The following is a 17,479-nucleotide window of genomic DNA, read 5'->3' on the forward strand; positions in this document are numbered from 1 at the left end:
TGATGCTTGTGTCTATGACTCTGATCTCTTTCCTAGGTTTTCTATCTCCAGGGTTGTCTCCCTTTATAATTTCTTTATTGTTTCTATTTCCATTTTTAGATTCTGGATGGTTTTGTTCAATTCCTTCACCTGTTTGGTTGTGTTTTCCTATAATTCTTTAAGGGATTTTTGTGTTTCCTCTTTAAAGGCTTCTACCTGTTTACCTGTGTTCTCCTGTATTTCTTTAAGGGAGTTATTTATGTCCTTCTTAAAGTCTCTATCATCATCATGAGATGTGATTTTAAATTATAGTCTTGCTTTTCCAGTGTGTTGGGGTATCCAGGGCTTGCTGTGGTGGGAGAACTGGGTTCTGATGATGCCAAGTACCCTGGTTTCTGTTGCTTAGGTTCTTGCACTTGCCTCTTGCCATCTGGTTATCTCTGATGTTAGCTGGTCTTGCTGTTTCTGACTGTGGCTTGTCCCTCCTGCAAGTCTGTGTGTCCTTCCTGGGAGACCAGTTCTCTCCTGGTGGGATTTGGATACGGAGAGCTGTGTTACAGGGTCAGCTCTGGGTTGCAGATGGAAACCAGAAGGATCCTGTCCCCAAGTGTTCCTTGGTTCCTGTGTCCTGATGGCTCTGGGTGGGTCCCTCTTGGGCCAGGAATTTGAGTAGAAGTGGTAGTCTCACCTGTGCTCTGAGGTGTGTCAGCACTCCTGGGAGACCAGCTCTCTGCTGGTGGGGTTTGGATACGGAGAGCTGTGGCACAGGGTCAGCTTTGGGAGCAGATGGAAACTGGAAGCTAGATGTTAATTTCTAAGCATTAGCTTTGCTCTGCACACACTGTGTGACTCACACCTCAACACTGCTTCCTGTCTGTTTTCTCTCATCTCTGTGTTTCAGTTGCCTTTTGTTTCAGGTGTAGCATCAGCTGTCCTGAAACTTGCTCTATAGACTAGACTAGCCTACCTCTGCCTCTTGAGTACTGGGATTAAGGGTGTGTACCCCCTAACCCTTTTTTGTTTTATAGTGACCTGTCTCTCCTAGTTTTCTCTTTGTTTGGATATCTTTATCTTCTGTCTTTAGTCAGAAGCATTTGTCCCAGGGCCCCTGTGTAGGTGACTTCTAGGACTAGACTGTAAGTAAAATGTCATCTTGGGTCCCTGCATCTCTCCTGCAGTGTGACCCCTATCGACCTTGCCAGCCTCAGCATGGAAGACCAGCTCTCTTCTCCCCATTCTGCCCCTGCTGAGCATCGTCTCCTCCCACATGCCCAGGTTGGGTGTAGGCTCTTGTTTGTCTTTCTCCAAGCTGGCCTGCTCTGTCACTGACCACAGACCACCCCTGTTTTTAGAGGATGCTGGTACTACCTTTGTTAAGGTACTTAGAGTTTCAGCTTCTCCCACCATTGGTATATAGAAAAGTCTCCATGGTCTTGTGGCTATCTCTCTGTTCCCGGGGAAGTGGTGGTGTTCAGCAGCAATCCTTGAACAGTACTCCCTGGCCATGCTTCCCAAGGCCCATTTTTGAGAGTGCTTTTTTTTCAGCATACCAAGTTCAAACTTGTGTTAAATTTCCATGCTTATTTTCCAGAACATAGTTTGGAAATATTACAGCCCTCTTGTCTACAGATCTGCTTTTTTTGTTTCTGCTTTTTTTGTTTCTGCTTTTTTTGTTTCAGTTATCCCAGAGTCCCTCTGAAAATATTAGGTAGAGAAGCCAACCTCTCTGGTAAGTGTGTTGTCAGTGCTGCTCTGAGTAGCCTGGTGAGATCTCAGGCCTGATTGCCCAGGCCTCTTAGGGTGGGATCAGTTTTGTCCTGCTGTCTGCACTGTTCACTACCCAGGTCAGTCGCTAGCAGCCACTCTGGTTATCAGGTATTTTTAGATGTCTGTGCTGGGTTCAGCAGGGCTTTATATATTTTTTTTTTCTTCCAAGACATGGTTTCCCCTTATAGCCCTGACTGTCCTGGAACTCACTCTGTAGACCAGGCTGGCCTCGAACTCAGAAATCCACCTGCCTCTGCCTCCCAAGTGCTGAATTACAGGCATGTGCCACCACCACCCGGCAGCAGTGCTTTACTTAATACTGATCCTACTGTGCAGGAGTAGTGGTGCTCGCCACTTGGATATGCCAAGGAGAGTCTGCGGGTGAAGCACAGGAAAGTGCTCTGAGAGGAGACTCCGTACATAACTTCTGCTGCAATATAGTAGGAGTGGCCTATAAGTAACTACATCGTAAGTATGTATATTGGAAACACAGATCCCATAGGGCTTAATACTAGCCTTCGTTTCTGGTGTTCCTCAGGGCCTAGGAGCATGCATTCTCTGTGGATGAAGAGCTGTGTATATAAAGGGTGTGCAGGACTCCCTAGCCATATGTGGTGGAATGTCCTGGCTCTCTCTGCTTTTTCGGCGTGATGGCCTCTGCTATCGTCCACATGAGGTTAGGGATGTATGTGCTCAGAGCAAGCGTGTGGACACATCCTCTTCTCTCATAAAGACAAGTTTTTTTTTTTTTGTTGTTGTTGTTTTTTAATAAGACCATGTCATGGAGGTAGGCCTGTGTCAGGCTTGTTACAGGAACAGACAGCAGAGTCCACGGTGTTTAGAGCTGGCAACTGTGTTCTCTCTGGTTCCTGCTTAGTTTTGTCCTCAGGATGAACTGTTATAAAACGAGTATGGAGAGTAAACTCTCTGTTCTAGGAATGGGGTGATTTTACAACATCTTCTCTTCTCATTGACCATGTCCTAGCCTGTTTCTGTCTCTTTGTGCACATGGATACATACTTTACGGGAACTGGGGGATGGTTCAGCATATTTCATAGTCTGCCAAGTTAGAGTTCCTATTGTTTACTTTTGGTTCCTGTTGGGAAATGAGGTTTAATCTGGACACACTGGACACATTCGAGCCTCTGTCTTCTCCATGAAAACTCAGCAAATGAGTGAAAGAGAAGTGAGACCTTGGTGTTGCAGGGCCAGTCACAGTAGGTGCTGGATCAGGGCTTGACTCTTTTTGAGATATGCTCTGTATCCTGACAGTGCACAGCCTTAAAGAGCCTACTCCATCATTACTCAGATGTCGCGGTGTTGACGTCTTAGGTTTTCAGTGTATTTGTAAGTACCATAGAGCCTGTTTCCATGGCACACTAGACAGAGGTCGTCTGTTTGAGAATAGTGCTCTGTGGTCTTAGGATGTTTGGTTTCTTTTCTACCATGGTGCCTGTAATTTACCTTGAGGACGGGCTTCCAGCCTCAGGACTTAGAGGGAAGATTTGTGCATAAAGGAAAAACATGATCTGGTATCCTTTTGTTTTTGTTGTTTACCACTTTTTGGCTGTGGTATCATTCATAGTAACCAAACTAGGAAGTGGCTCATGTGTCCATCAGTGGATGGGCAGATAAAGAAAATGTGAGATATTCTCTCTCTCTCTCTCTCTCTCTCTCTCTCTCTCTCTCTCTCTCTCTCTCTCTTATACACACACACACACACACACACACACAGTGGAGCATTACTTGGAGCATTACTCAATGATAAAGAAAATGTATATTAGCTTTCCTGGAGCTTGCTCTGTAGATCAGGCTGGCCTCAAACTCAGAACTCAGAAATCCATCGGCCTCTGTCTCCTGAGCGCTGGGGTTAAATGTGTGTGCCACCACTGCCAGCTTGCTGGTTTTGTTTTGTTTTGTTTTAAATAAGGAATTTTGCTGTGTTGGGACTTATATGTCTTGTCAAATCTGGCTTGGTGTGCATCACGCAGCTTGTGAGCTGCATGAGCAGTCTTGCCTTTGCATTGTTTTCTGAGCAGGACTGTGGACAGACAGTTTTGATCCTCATCTTTGGCAGAATCACCAAGGAAACCACTCAGGGCTTGGTGTTCTCTCTGGTGCCCTCTTTTATTTTTTTTATTTATGTGTTTTATGCATGTGAGTATACTGTGTCACTCTCTTCAGACACACCAGAAGAGGACATCAAATCCCATTACAGATGGCTGTGAGCTACCATGTGGTTGCTGGGAATTGAACTCAGGACCTATGGAAGAGCAGTCAGTGCTCTTAACCACTGAGCCATCTCTCTAGCCCCTCTGGTGCCATCTTTACAGATTGAGTTTCTTTCTAAAGATATATATGTATATGTATATATACATATATATATATATATACAAACACATACACATACATATACGTGTGTGTGTGTGTGTGTAAAATTTTTTTGGGGGGGCAGGGGTTTCAGAAATTGGGCTTTGTATGTTGTACATTTCAGGTAAGTTGTTAGATTTATTGGCACTGAGAATAATTAATGTCCATAAGATTTTCAACCTCTGTAGTAACATCTCTCTTTTCCAGCCCTGTGTCAGTAATTTATATTTTCTCAGTTGTTTAATTGATACTTCTTGTTAGTAATTTGTATATGGTATTTAAATCACATCAAAGACCTGACTTTGTGTGTTTTCTCTCGCTCTCTTTCTCCCCACCCCTCCCCACTTGAGGTGTTGTCTCGCTGTGTTTCCCAGGCTGTCCTGGAACTCACTTTGTAAACCAGGTGGGCCTGTAGCACATAGAATTCTAGTTGCCTCTGCCTTCGGAATGCTAGGATTAAAGTCACAGATCACTCAGTTTATTCCTGTTCTCTGTGTGTGTATGCAGGAGCATATATACTATAACATCTGTATGGACACTTGGATTCTGTTCTCTTCTTCTACCATGTGGGTTCTAAGGATCAAATTCAGATCTTAGGTTTGATGGCAAATTCCTTTACTCACTCCCCTAGCTCCCCAGACCAGTTCCCCAGACACCCCTCCCCCCACCCAGCTTCAATTCCATTAATTTCTACTTTTGGCTTTTCTGCTTTTTTTGTGAATATTTTCGTCTTCGTTTTAAAATAATTTGAAGTAGACACTTAGATAACTAGTTTAAAGCCATTTATTTATTTATCTTTGTATTTGTTTGTTTATTTATTGGTTTTTTGAGACAGGGTTTCTCTGTGTAGTCCTGGCTGTCCTGGAACTCACTCTGTAGACCAGGTTGGCCTTGAACTCAGAGATCCACCTGCCTCTGCCTTCTGGGTGCTGGGATTAAAGGTGTGGCCACCACTCCCTAATTTTAAACCTTTCTAATATACACATATACATGTTGAAAACTCAATTTTCTCAGGTGGGATTGTGTTTGCTTCTTGTATGTGTTGTATTTTCAGGGTTGTTCACTTGAAATTTTTTTTTTAAGATTTGTTTATATATATAATAGTATTTTGCCTGAATCTATGTCTGTGTATGTATATCAAATGCATACTTGTGCTCTTGGAGGTCAGAAGAATGTGTGAGATCTCCTGGAACTGGAGTTATAGTTGGTTGTAAATTACCATGTAAGTCCTGGGAAAGGACCCCAGGGCCTTCGCAAGACAGCAAGTGCTCTTAACCACTGTGCCATTGCGGCAGCCCCTCTAAATAGTTTCTGATTTCCTTTTTGCATTTTTGGTACACATACTTCAGAATGCATTAATCTGTAAATATTTTCAGATTTGTAATTGTCCTTTGGACGTAATGCCTTTGCAACTAGCTGCATTTCCTGTCATGAGCAGTCTGTGTTCAGTTGAGAACAGTGTGCACTTGGCAGGTGCTGGTGATTCTTGTATCAGTCAGACTGAGCTGCCAGAACTCAAAACTCATGCTCTCCAAAACTCTTTAAGTTCTTACTGTTTTGTCAACTTGTCCTATCAGTCATTGAAAGAAATGTAACTTTGAAGTCTACAACTGTGGTTGTTTTTTCTTTTATTTTTGTCAGTTTTTGCTTCATGAAGTTTGAAGTGGTGTTACCTGTTACACAGATGTTTGTTGTTAAGTCTCCCTGTTGGGTAGATTCTCTTATCATAGTGGTAGCATCCACTTACTCTTAGCATCCTGTGTATGATGTATACATTTTAATTCTTTGTTTTCTGTATATCTATTCTTTCTTGTTTTTACAGTGTTTTGTGAACACGATATAGCTGCCTCTTATTCCTTTCAAACTGACAATATGTCTCTTAATTTGGTTCATTTGCTTTTAGATTGATGCTTTCCTGGGTTGGTTTAACTCTTTTTTTGTTTTGTTTTGTTTTGTTTGTTTGTTTGGTTTTTTTTGGTTTTTTTCGAGACAGGGTTTCTCTGTGTAGCTCCGGCTGTCCTGGAACTCACTCTGTAGACCAGGCTGGCCTCGAACTCAAAAATCTGCCTGCCTCTGCCTCCCAAGTGTTGGGATTAAAGGTGTGCGCCACCACCACCCGGGTTTAACTCTTTAATTCTGCCTTATGTTAGTTTGCTGTTTGTTCTTTCTGATATTTGCTTTTTCCTTCCTGCCTCTATTTTTCTTCTGTTGACACACAGGATATATTTCTTGGTGTTACAGTTGTGCTGTATAGTCTCGTAGATACTGACTGTACTAAAATTGAATTACCTTGGGCTGGGAAATGGCTTAAAGATAGAGCTCTTGCCCTGGCGCCCATGAGGCCCTGAATTTGATTTCCCAGCTCTACAAACAATTAATCAATTGAATTAATAATTGGGTTTCTTAGTTGCCATGGCTATAGAGTGTTTGGTAGCTATGTGTGCCTCCAGTTGTTTTGGACATACTGCAGAAAGCTGTAGCAAACAGCTCTGTAGAGATTGGTGGGTTGATGAATTCGTGGATGGAATCTGAGTCAGAATTCTCCAGGTCAAGGCATAGTGTGAAAAGAACACATGAGTCATCTTTGGTTAGCAGGCTCCCATCTAGACAGGTGTGCTTATACCCCCAGCCTCAGCCCCCACCCTTTGTTCTTTCTGCTTCCGGAGGGCTTGTTGGGAAAGATTGACTGTAAAATGGTAACATGCTCTACAAAGATTAAAGCAGTCTTCTGAAAACAACAAAGGCATTATACCTTAAAACGTAAGACTAAAATTCTCTGGATTCTGTGTTTTCTTTGTTCCCTTAGATTGCTGACAGAATTGGAGACTCCCTCCTGGTGGCCTTTTAACTCTAAGTTTTGGAAGATGCCGGCAGAAATAAAGTCCAAGGAAGGTCTCTGTATAGCCACTAATAAGCCCTTGGAAAGGGAAGGGTCTGTGATCACGGTCCCTGCTGTTGTTTCTGAGAAAACAGAGGCTCAGTCCAAACTGGGAAAGTTTACTGTCCTGGCTTCTGCTTTGGAAATCTATGATTCCGGTTCATCTCTCCTGCACAGATTTGAGAATGATGATGTTGATGATATCACAATTCACTCTCCTTATGAGATCACTGTACGCCAGCGGTTCATTGGGAAGCCAGACGTGGCGTACCAGCTGATATCCGTTAAGATGCCAGAGGTCATTCCCATTTTAGAAGTGCAGTTCAGCAAGAAGCTTGATCTCACGGAAGATGCCCTAGTGTTCAGGAACAAGGTCGAGCCCCCCCCTAAAGAGAGTGACTGCTCCATTCTGCCTGCAGGTGAGTGGCCAGCAGGGCAGTGTGTGTACCGACTTCCAAACTTAGAGCCCCACTCAGCATGCTGTGGTTTGTGTTCAACATGCCCATCAGTCAGCAGATGCTGGCTCCAGCTCGTAGTCATGGGCTCGTATAACCCTTCCAGACTGCCAGTTTACACCTGCCCTTGACGGATGATTGGGTGTCAGGATAGGGCAGCTTGGTTCTTGAATGTCTTCCAGAGGCTTACCTCTCAAGATGGAACTCTTAGAAGATGGTGGGACCTTTAGAAGGAAAGGCCTTCTTGGAGGTTTGCCCTCTCCTCCTGTTTGCTAGCGATACAGTGAGCAGTTTTGTTCCTGTTGTGGTGTACTGCCTCACCACAGGTGCACAGCATTAGGGACCACTGATGTTGGACTGGGACCCTCTAGAACCATGAGTTAGGTTAAGGCTTTTTTCTTGAAAAGTTGGTTGGGCCTTTCTTTGTGGTATAGAAAACTAAAATACCAGAAGCTAGGTGTTATATAAAGGAAAGATTAGGTAATTTACATTCTGAAAGCTTAAAGTCCAAGATTGGACAGTTCCACTTGTGTTTGGCTTCTGCTGAGGGTCACATGGCAGATACTACCATGCTAAGAACAGGTGACAGGACAGGATGCTGAAGAGATTCAGGAGACAGGCTTGCTCCTTTACAACAACTAGCTCTCTCAGAAACTTACTAAGATCCCACATCCTCCTAAAGACAGTCTTGTGACATGATGACCTTCACCTAGGCTCTGCCCACCACTCAAAGGCACCACCACTTCTCAACATCACTTAGCAGTTAGCATATGAACTCTTGGATGACACACTTAGAGCATATCTGAACAACAGCAAAGGGTTTGGTTAAGTCATCCAAAGGAAGCTTCAAGTCCCCAGCCCTGGCCTCTACTCAGCTTAATTCAGATACCTTCTGGTGTGATCCACATCTACCCTGACCTGTCCCCTACCAGCCTGCTACTATCCTTTGGCATCAAATTGGGTCTTTTCCGACACTACCCAGATGTACATTGTAGAGGTCTGCATCCTTGAATTCTTGGACACAGAGCTGAGTTTTCAGGTTCAGGAACTGTGCATTGGGTTAGTGGGGCAGCAGAACATAGCACCAAGGCCTAGGATAGGGGCAGTCCATTTGGACATGATGTGTGTGCATTGCCCATGGAGTTCAGCTTCCCTGGATTAGGCTTAGCCAAGTGAGGACCTACATATAAGAGATAAAATGCTATAATATGAAGCAGGACATCTGTCAGTGTGGGAGAACAAACTGCTCCTTTCAAGGGAGGCTCTCAAGACCAAGAGTGTCTAGTGAGGCAGAAGCAGAGGAGAAGGAGGATGTGGGGTCTCCTAGTGGAGGCAGAAGGAAGGAGATGATGTAAGGAGGCATGCAAAATGCTGAGGAGGAGGCATGTGATACCATAGCCGGGTGGGTGGGAGCTGTCTCAGTGGAGGAGGACTGAGAGGAAATGATATGTGTGCATGCATGTCCTCCCCTGGAGGGGCTTTAGGAGGGAGACATTAAAATGTCTTAGGAAGGTGGCAGCTCTGCCAGTGGAGGGAGGACTGAGGAGGCTACAATAGCCTAGAAGTAAGGTAACTTCCTAGGGAGATTCCTGGGGGCTTTCATGACTTCCCTGGATAGGTAAAGTCATAGGTTCACTGTGAGACAGACAGCCATCCAGTCGGTCTCATTTGGTGAGAGTTCTGCTAACCACCCAGTTCCAGAAGGCCTAGTCCTGTGCGCAGGCTGCCTGTTGTTCACTGCCTAGATAGCATCATTTTTAAGAAAGCCATAGGTGTGCTTCTTGCTCCCCTTCCTGATCAGTACCCTAACTGATGCAGGCCAACCTCCCATATTATAGATGTCAGAATCAGGGGTGTCTTTGTAACCACAGTCCTAGCAACAGCATTATGGGATTTGATTGAGTTACTGGGGACATGTCCTTTGTAGGGGGCACAGGAAAGTGGCTAACATGGGCACTTGCATGGGATGAATGGAACACTTGGACAGTTTTCTGTCTCCTGGGGACTCCCTGAAGTGTTTTGAGTGTACTTGGTGGGAAGGAAGCACCATCCTCATTTCTAGCGCATGGGTGTGCCCAGCTGGCTGCTCTGCAGGAAGCTCACATATACTGAGGTTTAGTGGGGAAGATGGCTTCCAAGGAGGTAGGAACTCAGTGGTTTTCTTAGCCACAGCTTGTTGGGAGGGCTGGCACCTTGCCCATACCTCCATGTGCTGCAGTGCTCAGCTAGGTTCTATCTTACCACTGGGAGGTGGAAACTGGAAGCCTTCACTGAGGCCCTAGGCCCAGCCTCTTCTGAAGGTGTACTACATGTGTTCGGCCACACAGGGGCAGTCTTGAAGCGTGGCGAGCTTTTGCTGTTGGGAGTTAACTTTACACAGGGAAGCTCCCGGGAGACTACTGCCAGTATCCAGGGCCTGAACCAGGAGAGCGGGAATATTGGCCGTGCTGTCTCAGAAGAGCACAGCTTGATTGCTGTTGCCCGTCAGGTCATCCTTAAAGACTTGTGAGCTTAGAATAGGCTTGAAAACAGCACAGGTCATTATTTTTTGTTTGATGTCACGTGGTAACAGGTGTCTCAGACTCTTGAGTTTCAGATTGTGGAATATTTGTGAACAGTAATGAAATCATGGAACAGAAGTCTGCACGTGAAATTCACTGCTGCTTCATATCTGCTTTAGACATGCAGGCCAAGGGTGATTTTATACATTTTCTTCAATGATTTTGTGCACAGACCATTTTAGAGTGTGCTGGAGTTTGCAGCATATAAACCCTGGATTTTAACATTAGAGTCCTATGCTGCCTCCAGCCCCAAATCTACTCTGTCGTCAACTTCTTTTTATTTATTTATTTATTTATTTATTTATTTATTTATTTATTTATATTTTTGTGTCATCAATTTCTAACATTAGTGTCCCTCCAGGGAGCATCCATTCCCCATACCTAATCTCTTACCTCCCCTCCTCTCCACCTGGCCTCCTCTGTCCCCAGAGCCCCAGAGTCCTGTGATTGTGGGTTCCTGAAAAGCCTGTAGAACTCCCTGCTAGAGTACATGCTGTATATTTTCATGTTTTATCTGGGTGAAATCAGCAGTAAGGTACCCTCCCATTTTGTGACCAAAACATACATAGTATGGTCTGAGTCATCTGCTAACTCTTCCTTTGCTGCTTGCTGTTGTCACATGCCCACAAGGGCTGTCCACAGCTGGCACTGAGAGCTGCGCCCAGACACTACTATAGGACAGCTCTCAGAGCTCTCAGCACTTAGGCCTGAAGCCACCCGCCACATCCCTGACCATACAGCACAGAGGACAGATAAGGGCATCTGATCAGCTGGCCCAAGCTGTCTCCTACAACAGGGCTTAGAAGCCCTCGAGAGTCCTAGGATATAGTTGCCCATCTTAATCAGGTGTCTATTGCTGTGATATAGGTGCCCATCTTAATCAGGTGTCTATTGCTGTGATATAGGTACCCATCTTAATCAGGTGTCTATTGCTGTGATATAAGTGCCCATCTTAATCAGGTATCTATTGCTGTGATATAGTTGCCCATCTTAATCAGGTGTCTATTGCTGTGATATAGGTGCCCATCTTAATCAGGTGTCTATTGCTGTGATATAGGTGCCCATCTTAATCAGGTGTCTATTGCTGTGATATAAGTGCCCATCTTAATCAGGTGTCTATTGCTGTGATATAGTTGCCCATCTTAATCAGGTGTCTATTGCTGTGATATAGGTGCCCATCTTAATCAGGTGTCTATTGCTATGATATAGGTGCCCATCTTAATCAGGTGTCTATTGCTGTGATATAGTTGCCCATCTTAATCAGGTGTCTATTGCTGTGATATAGTTGCCCATCTTAATCAGGTGTCTATTGCTGTGATATAGGTGCCCATCTTAATCAGGTGTCTATTGCTGTGATATAGGTGCCCATCTTAATCAGGCGTCTATTGCTGTGATATAGGTGCCCATCTTAATCAGGCGTCTATTGCTGTGATATAAGTGCCCATCTTAATCAGGCGTCTATTGCTGTGATATAGTTGCCCATCTTAATCAGGTGTCTATTGCTGTGATATAGGTGCCCATCTTAATCAGGTGTCTATTGCTGTGATATAGGTGCCCATCTTAATCAGGTGTCTATTGCTGTGATATAAGTGCCCATCTTAATCAGGTGTCTATTGCTGTGATATAGTTGCCCATCTTAATCAGGTGTCTATTGCTGTGATATAGGTGCCCATCTTAATCAGGTGTCTATTGCTGTGATATAGGTGCCCATCTTAATCAGGTGTCTATTGCTGTGATATAGGTACCCATCTTAATCAGGTGTCTATTGCTGTGATATAGGTACCCATCTTAATCAGGTGTCTATTACTGTGATATAGGTACCCATCTTAATCAGGTGTCTATTGCTGTGATATAGGTGCCCATCTTAATCAGGCGTCTATTGCTGTGATATAAGTGCCCATCTTAATCAGGCGTCTATTGCTGTGATATAGTTGCCCATCTTAATCAGGTGTCTATTGCTGTGATATAGGTGCCCATCTTAATCAGGTGTCTATTGCTGTGATATAGGTGCCCATCTTAATCAGGTGTCTATTGCTGTGATATAAGTGCCCATCTTAATCAGGTGTCTATTGCTGTGATATAGTTGCCCATCTTAATCAGGTGTCTATTGCTGTGATATAGGTGCCCATCTTAATCAGGTGTCTATTGCTGTGATATAGGTGCCCATCTTAATCAGGTGTCTATTGCTGTGATATAGGTACCCATCTTAATCAGGTGTCTATTGCTGTGATATAGGTACCCATCTTAATCAGGTGTCTATTACTGTGATATAGGTACCCATCTTAATCAGGTGTCTATTGCTGTGATATAGGTGCCCATCTTAATCAGGTGTCTATTGCTGTGATATAGGTGCCCATCTTAATCAGGTGTCTATTGCTGTGATATAGGTACCCATCTTAATCAGGTGTCTATTGCTGTGATATAGGTACCCATCTTAATCAGGTGTCTATTGCTGTGATATAGGTGCCCATCTTAATCAGGTGTCTATTGCTGTGATATAGGTACCCATCTTAATCAGGTGGCTATTACTGTGATATAGGTGCCCATCTTAATCAGGTGGCTATTGCTGTGATATAGGTGCCCATCTTAATCAGGTGGCTATTGCTGTGATATAGGTGCCCATCTTAATCAGGTGTCTATTGCTGTGATATAAGTGCCCATCTTAATCAGGTGTCTATTGCTGTGATATAGTTGCCCATCTTAATCAGGTGTCTATTGCTGTGATATAGGTGCCCATCTTAATCAGGTGTCTATTGCTGTGATATAGTTGCCTATCTTAATCAGGTGTCTATTGCTGTGATATAGGTACCCATCTTAATCAGGTGTCTATTGCTGTGATATAGGTACCCATCTTAATCAGGTGTCTATTGCTGTGATATAGGTACCCATCTTAATCAGGTGTCTATTGCTGTGATATAGGTGCCCATCTTAATCAGGTGTCTATTGCTGTGATATAGGTGCCCATCTTAATCAGGTGTCTATTGCTGTGATATAGGTGCCCATCTTAATCAGGTGTCTATTGCTGTGATATAGGTGCCCATCTTAATCAGGTGTCTATTACTGTGATATAGTTGCCCATCTTAATCAGGTGTCTATTGCTGTGATATAGGTGCCCATCTTAATCAGGTGTCTATTGCTGTGATATAGGTGCCCATCTTAATCAGGTGTCTATTGCTGTGATGGAACATCATGAGCAAAAGCAAGCTGGGGAGGACAGGGCTTACTTTGTGTACACTTACATAGCAGTTCATCATTGAGGATAGTCAGGATAGGAACTCAAAGAGGGTGTGAACTGGTTCAGAGACCATAGAAGAAGGCTGCTTGCTGGCTTGCTCCTCAGCCTGCTTTCTTACAGAATCCAGGACCACCAGCCCAGGGGTAATCCCATCCACCACAATCACTAGTAAGGACAATGTCCTCTAGGCGGCCTGTAGATAAGTCTTATGGAGGCATTTTCTTAATTGAGGTTCCCTCCTCCCCAATGACTGGCTTATGGCACGTTGACATAAACAGTAACCAGGACAGCACCCTAGGATGAGGTCCTCAAGCGTGCAAGCACTGTGCTATGTCTGACTGAGTTCTCACAAGGGGTTCCTGCTGATACAGTTACTACATTATGCCTGATGGCGATCTCTGGGCCCAAGGGCAGGGTTTGTAGGAATACAGACATGGGTGGCACTGTGAGTGTTGGTTCTCCTGGGTCCAAAGACAGGGTCCTTAGGGTTGTACTGTGCTGATCTGGGTTGGTTGGAAAGCTGCTTAGGGAGAGTGACTTGGCCTTTATACACCTGTGGTCTCCATGTCTGATTGTGCTATGTGCTACAAAGTCACCGTGGAAGTATAGGTATCTGTGGAAACAGAATATGATCTCCTTCTCCCTCTGTCCTGCCCTTGTGGATGAATGTGATTTTGTTTTCTGATCTCTGTATTAGCATCTCAGGACTCATCCAAGTCCAAGTGCAGATGAGGAATGTGAGGCTAGGTAGTTCCCAGAAGAGGGATCTATCTGCCTGGGTCAGTCTTGGTACCTTTACGCTGAGCTGAGTGTCAGCAGGCTGTCGTGGGGGGACGGCATCTGTCCCTTTTGCCAGCTGACCTCCCTAAGGGCCATCTTGTGGCTCTGTCTCTGCAGTCTCACTGCCTTGCTGCAGGAGCCATTCTTGCTTGCTTTTATTAAACAGATCATTGGTGACTAAAGAGATACAAACCATCCTGCCCAGAGCCACAGTAATTCTTCTCAGATGTCTCAGAACATGGAGCAGCGAGTCAGCAGTCAGCCCTGGAGGTGGCAGAGCACTCCGTGGCTTAGATGGGTCCCAGCTGACCCCACAGCGCATGGAAAACATCCCAGACTCCATGTGTCGTGGGTCATTAAGAACATCCACTGGAGAATCTTGCTTCAGCTTTCTGTTTGTTGAAGCAAAATTCTGGTTATTGGAGCTGTTGAAGTCCAGTCAACCAGCAATGAACCCTAGGAGCTGAGGTTGAGGGAGGCTAATGGCTACCACCACCACACTAGTGCCTGGCAAATATGAACTTGTAATCAGTTTGACTTGTTGCAACCAGTTTTGTTGAGAATGAAGTAGGAAAACCACTGTCCTGGTGGTGATGGGTCCTAACTCAGCTGTTGGTAGATTAGATTTACACACAAAAGTATACAGAATGCGTGTGGGAGGTGAAGGGTGTTTACCTCTGTGTTCATCTACCAATCTCACGGGCTGCCCTCATCCTGACTGCCTTCCTCCTAAGGGTGTGCCTTTCTCAGGAGGGATGCTTTCTTAAGACTGTTGGAAGAGATTCAGAGTGAAGGGGATTTTGAGTTGTGTTTCAAGCAACTGGGGAATACAGGCATGTCTTAGTGACTGATCTTTTTGGTCCTTGCCCTCAGACCCAGCAAGAGTTCCCCTAAGTGTACCCCCTTTTCTCTCTCTTCCTGGTATGCAGCAGCGACCTCCGGACTGCTCTACCTCGCCTTGCTAAGAGAAGTGTGAGAGCCACTGGAGGCTACTTGTCAAGCTCAGTGTGTGTGTGTGTGGGGGGGGGGGAGGGCCTGTCTCCTCCCAGTTTCGTAAATGCACTTGGCTGCTGCTCTTTATTTGGGGTGTCCCATACTGTAGGGAAGAGTAAAGGTAAGACTTCAGTTGCAGACCTTATCTGGGCTATGAAATTCTGGGTTTGTGGCTGGAGTTGCTCTTAAAGAACAGGTGGCACATGGTAGCCACTAGGAGCCACTCCATGGAGCTGGCTGCCCTGTTCCTGCCAGCTGTCCTGTCTTGGGTGCAGAGATTACCCAGCACACAGGTGTGTGTTGATTTGTGCGAGTTGCACAACTGTCCCACTGAGCTGAGCGCTGCCTAACCACAGGGTGGGTGGTTCTGACTCACAAACTGGGCCAGGCTTGTATATGCAGCACCACTTGGCTCTAATAACTGGCCATTTCCTGTGCTGTCTGGAACCACAGTGTTCTGTGGAATAGCTCAACTGTCCCCACATTTGCTGGTGATATGTATATTTCACCAGGGTTCAATAGTTCTTGTGTTTTATATGGCACATCTTTAAAAATGTGAACACTTGTAACTTATAGGACCTTCTCTTAAGAGATACTTACAAAATTAGCTCTGGGTGCTTACAGTATTGCAAATTCACCTTGATATGGGGCATTCCGCTTAGGAGGGGCCCAGGACCAAGGCCCACACACACCTATGTGGACACTGACACACACTTTGGGGTCAAAGCCTGTGGCAGTCTTTTAAGACTTTTTTTTTTCCAGTTTTTTGGATTTGGTATTTTCAAGACAGGGTTTCTCTGTGTAGCCCTGGCTGTCCTGGAACCCACTCTGTAGACCAGGCTGGCCTTGAACTCAGAAATCCGTCTGCCTCTGCTTCCCAGAGTGCTGGGATTACAGGCGTGCGCCACCACCGCCTGGCACCTGTGGCAGTCTTAAATGCCCTCTGTGATGTTCTGAACGCTTGTGTGTGGTTTGCTCCCTTCCAAAAGTTTTCACCGCTGACCTCAGCTTCCTGTTCCAGCATCCAGACCAGGAGAAGAGCTGCCTACAGGAGGGAAAGACGACGACTATCTGCAGCTGCAAAAGGAGTGGCCAATACTTTCTGAGGAGGAAGCCCGGGAGCTGTCCCAGGTAGAGGGTGCCCACTGCTTCAGTGGGACAGTCCAGCATCTCTGTCCTCTCCACCTGTGCCTCCTTCCTCTCCTGCCTGGAGACAGGCCCTTGTTAGATTATGCATGCCTTTCACTAAAACAGTGGTTTTCACCCTGTGGGTCATGACCCCTTTGGGGGTTGCATATTACATATTTACATTATGACTCATGACAGTAAAAAATTACAGTTATGAAGTATTAGTGAAAATAAATTTATGGTTGGAGGGTCATCACAACATGAGGAGCTGTATTAAAGTGTCACAGCATCAGGAAGGTTGAGAACCACTGAACTAAAAGGAGCTGCTTGGTTCTAGGTTTGCTATGCCCATCCCAGCCTCCCTTGTTTCATGGCATACAGACTCATAATGTGCACACCCTCAGCACACATATGGTGGTGACTGTGGTGGCCTCCACTTGGTATGATGTACGCATGTGCTCTATGTGTGTGCATTGCATATGTCCTGTGACTTTTCTGCATAGTATATGTATACTGTCTAGTAATGTGCAGTGTACGTGTGCTCCATGTACATGTGTTATGTGGTATACAGGTTCTGCATGCTGTGTGCTGTGCATGAACACATGTTCTCTGTAAGCATGTATGTAAAGTTAAGGATAAACTAGCTTGCTCAGATCTCTCATGTTCAACATAAGATTCTGAAAGAAGTTTTCCACTTTTCCTGAGAAAATTGAAATTTAATCCCACACAAATGCTTTGGTATTCTGGACAGTGCAGGTGCCCTTTCTTCGAGGTTTTAAAGAAATTCTATTAGTGTGCCCTCTTACTGACACATGTTTCAATCTGTGCCCTAGAAGGTCAGAGTCCTTGTAGGGCATGATGATTGTCTCTGTAGTTACAGCACTCTGGAAGCCAAGGCAAGACTGCCAATGGTTCAAGGCCAGCCTGGATTGCAGAGAGAGACTAAAAACAAAGCAATAATGGTAAAAGCAACACCCAGCTAAGAGCTGTTAATAAGGCAGGAGCGTGAGGATGAGGCAATCGGATCATGAACTGCATACATAAAACACATACGTACGTATGTACATACATACATACATACATGAGTAAACATAACCATGTTCTTAATTTAGAAAAGGAAAAGCAGGGGCCAAAGAGACAGCTTAGCAATTAAGAGCACTGGCTCTTCTTGAAGAAGCCTGGAGTTGTTTTCCAGCAACCACATGGTGGCTCGCAGTCGTCTGGAATGCGGCCTTCTGACCTCTGTGGATACTGCATGCACACAGTGCACATGCATACATCTAGGTAAAAGACTCATACACATAAAACTAAATAAACCCTTTTAAAAGGACGC

General features: G+C 45.0%; 1 protein-coding gene across 3 annotated transcripts in view; it reads left to right on the plus strand.

Moving 5' to 3' along the window:
* Positions 1–17,479, plus strand: part of Snap47 (synaptosome associated protein 47) — a 44,203-nt gene that overhangs the window by 15,336 nt on the left and 11,388 nt on the right. For all 3 annotated transcript variants that reach the window (XM_052194143.1, XM_052194140.1, XM_052194142.1), the window contains exons 3-4: positions 6,923–7,413; positions 16,040–16,149. In XM_052194143.1, the coding sequence (XP_052050103.1) occupies positions 6,923–7,413; positions 16,040–16,149 (601 nt within the window). The remainder of the gene's footprint in view (positions 1–6,922; positions 7,414–16,039; positions 16,150–17,479) is intronic.

The sequence above is a fragment of the Apodemus sylvaticus genome, chromosome 10, assembly GCF_947179515.1.
Source record: "Apodemus sylvaticus chromosome 10, mApoSyl1.1, whole genome shotgun sequence".
NCBI classification, from domain to species: Eukaryota; Metazoa; Chordata; class Mammalia; order Rodentia; family Muridae; genus Apodemus; species Apodemus sylvaticus.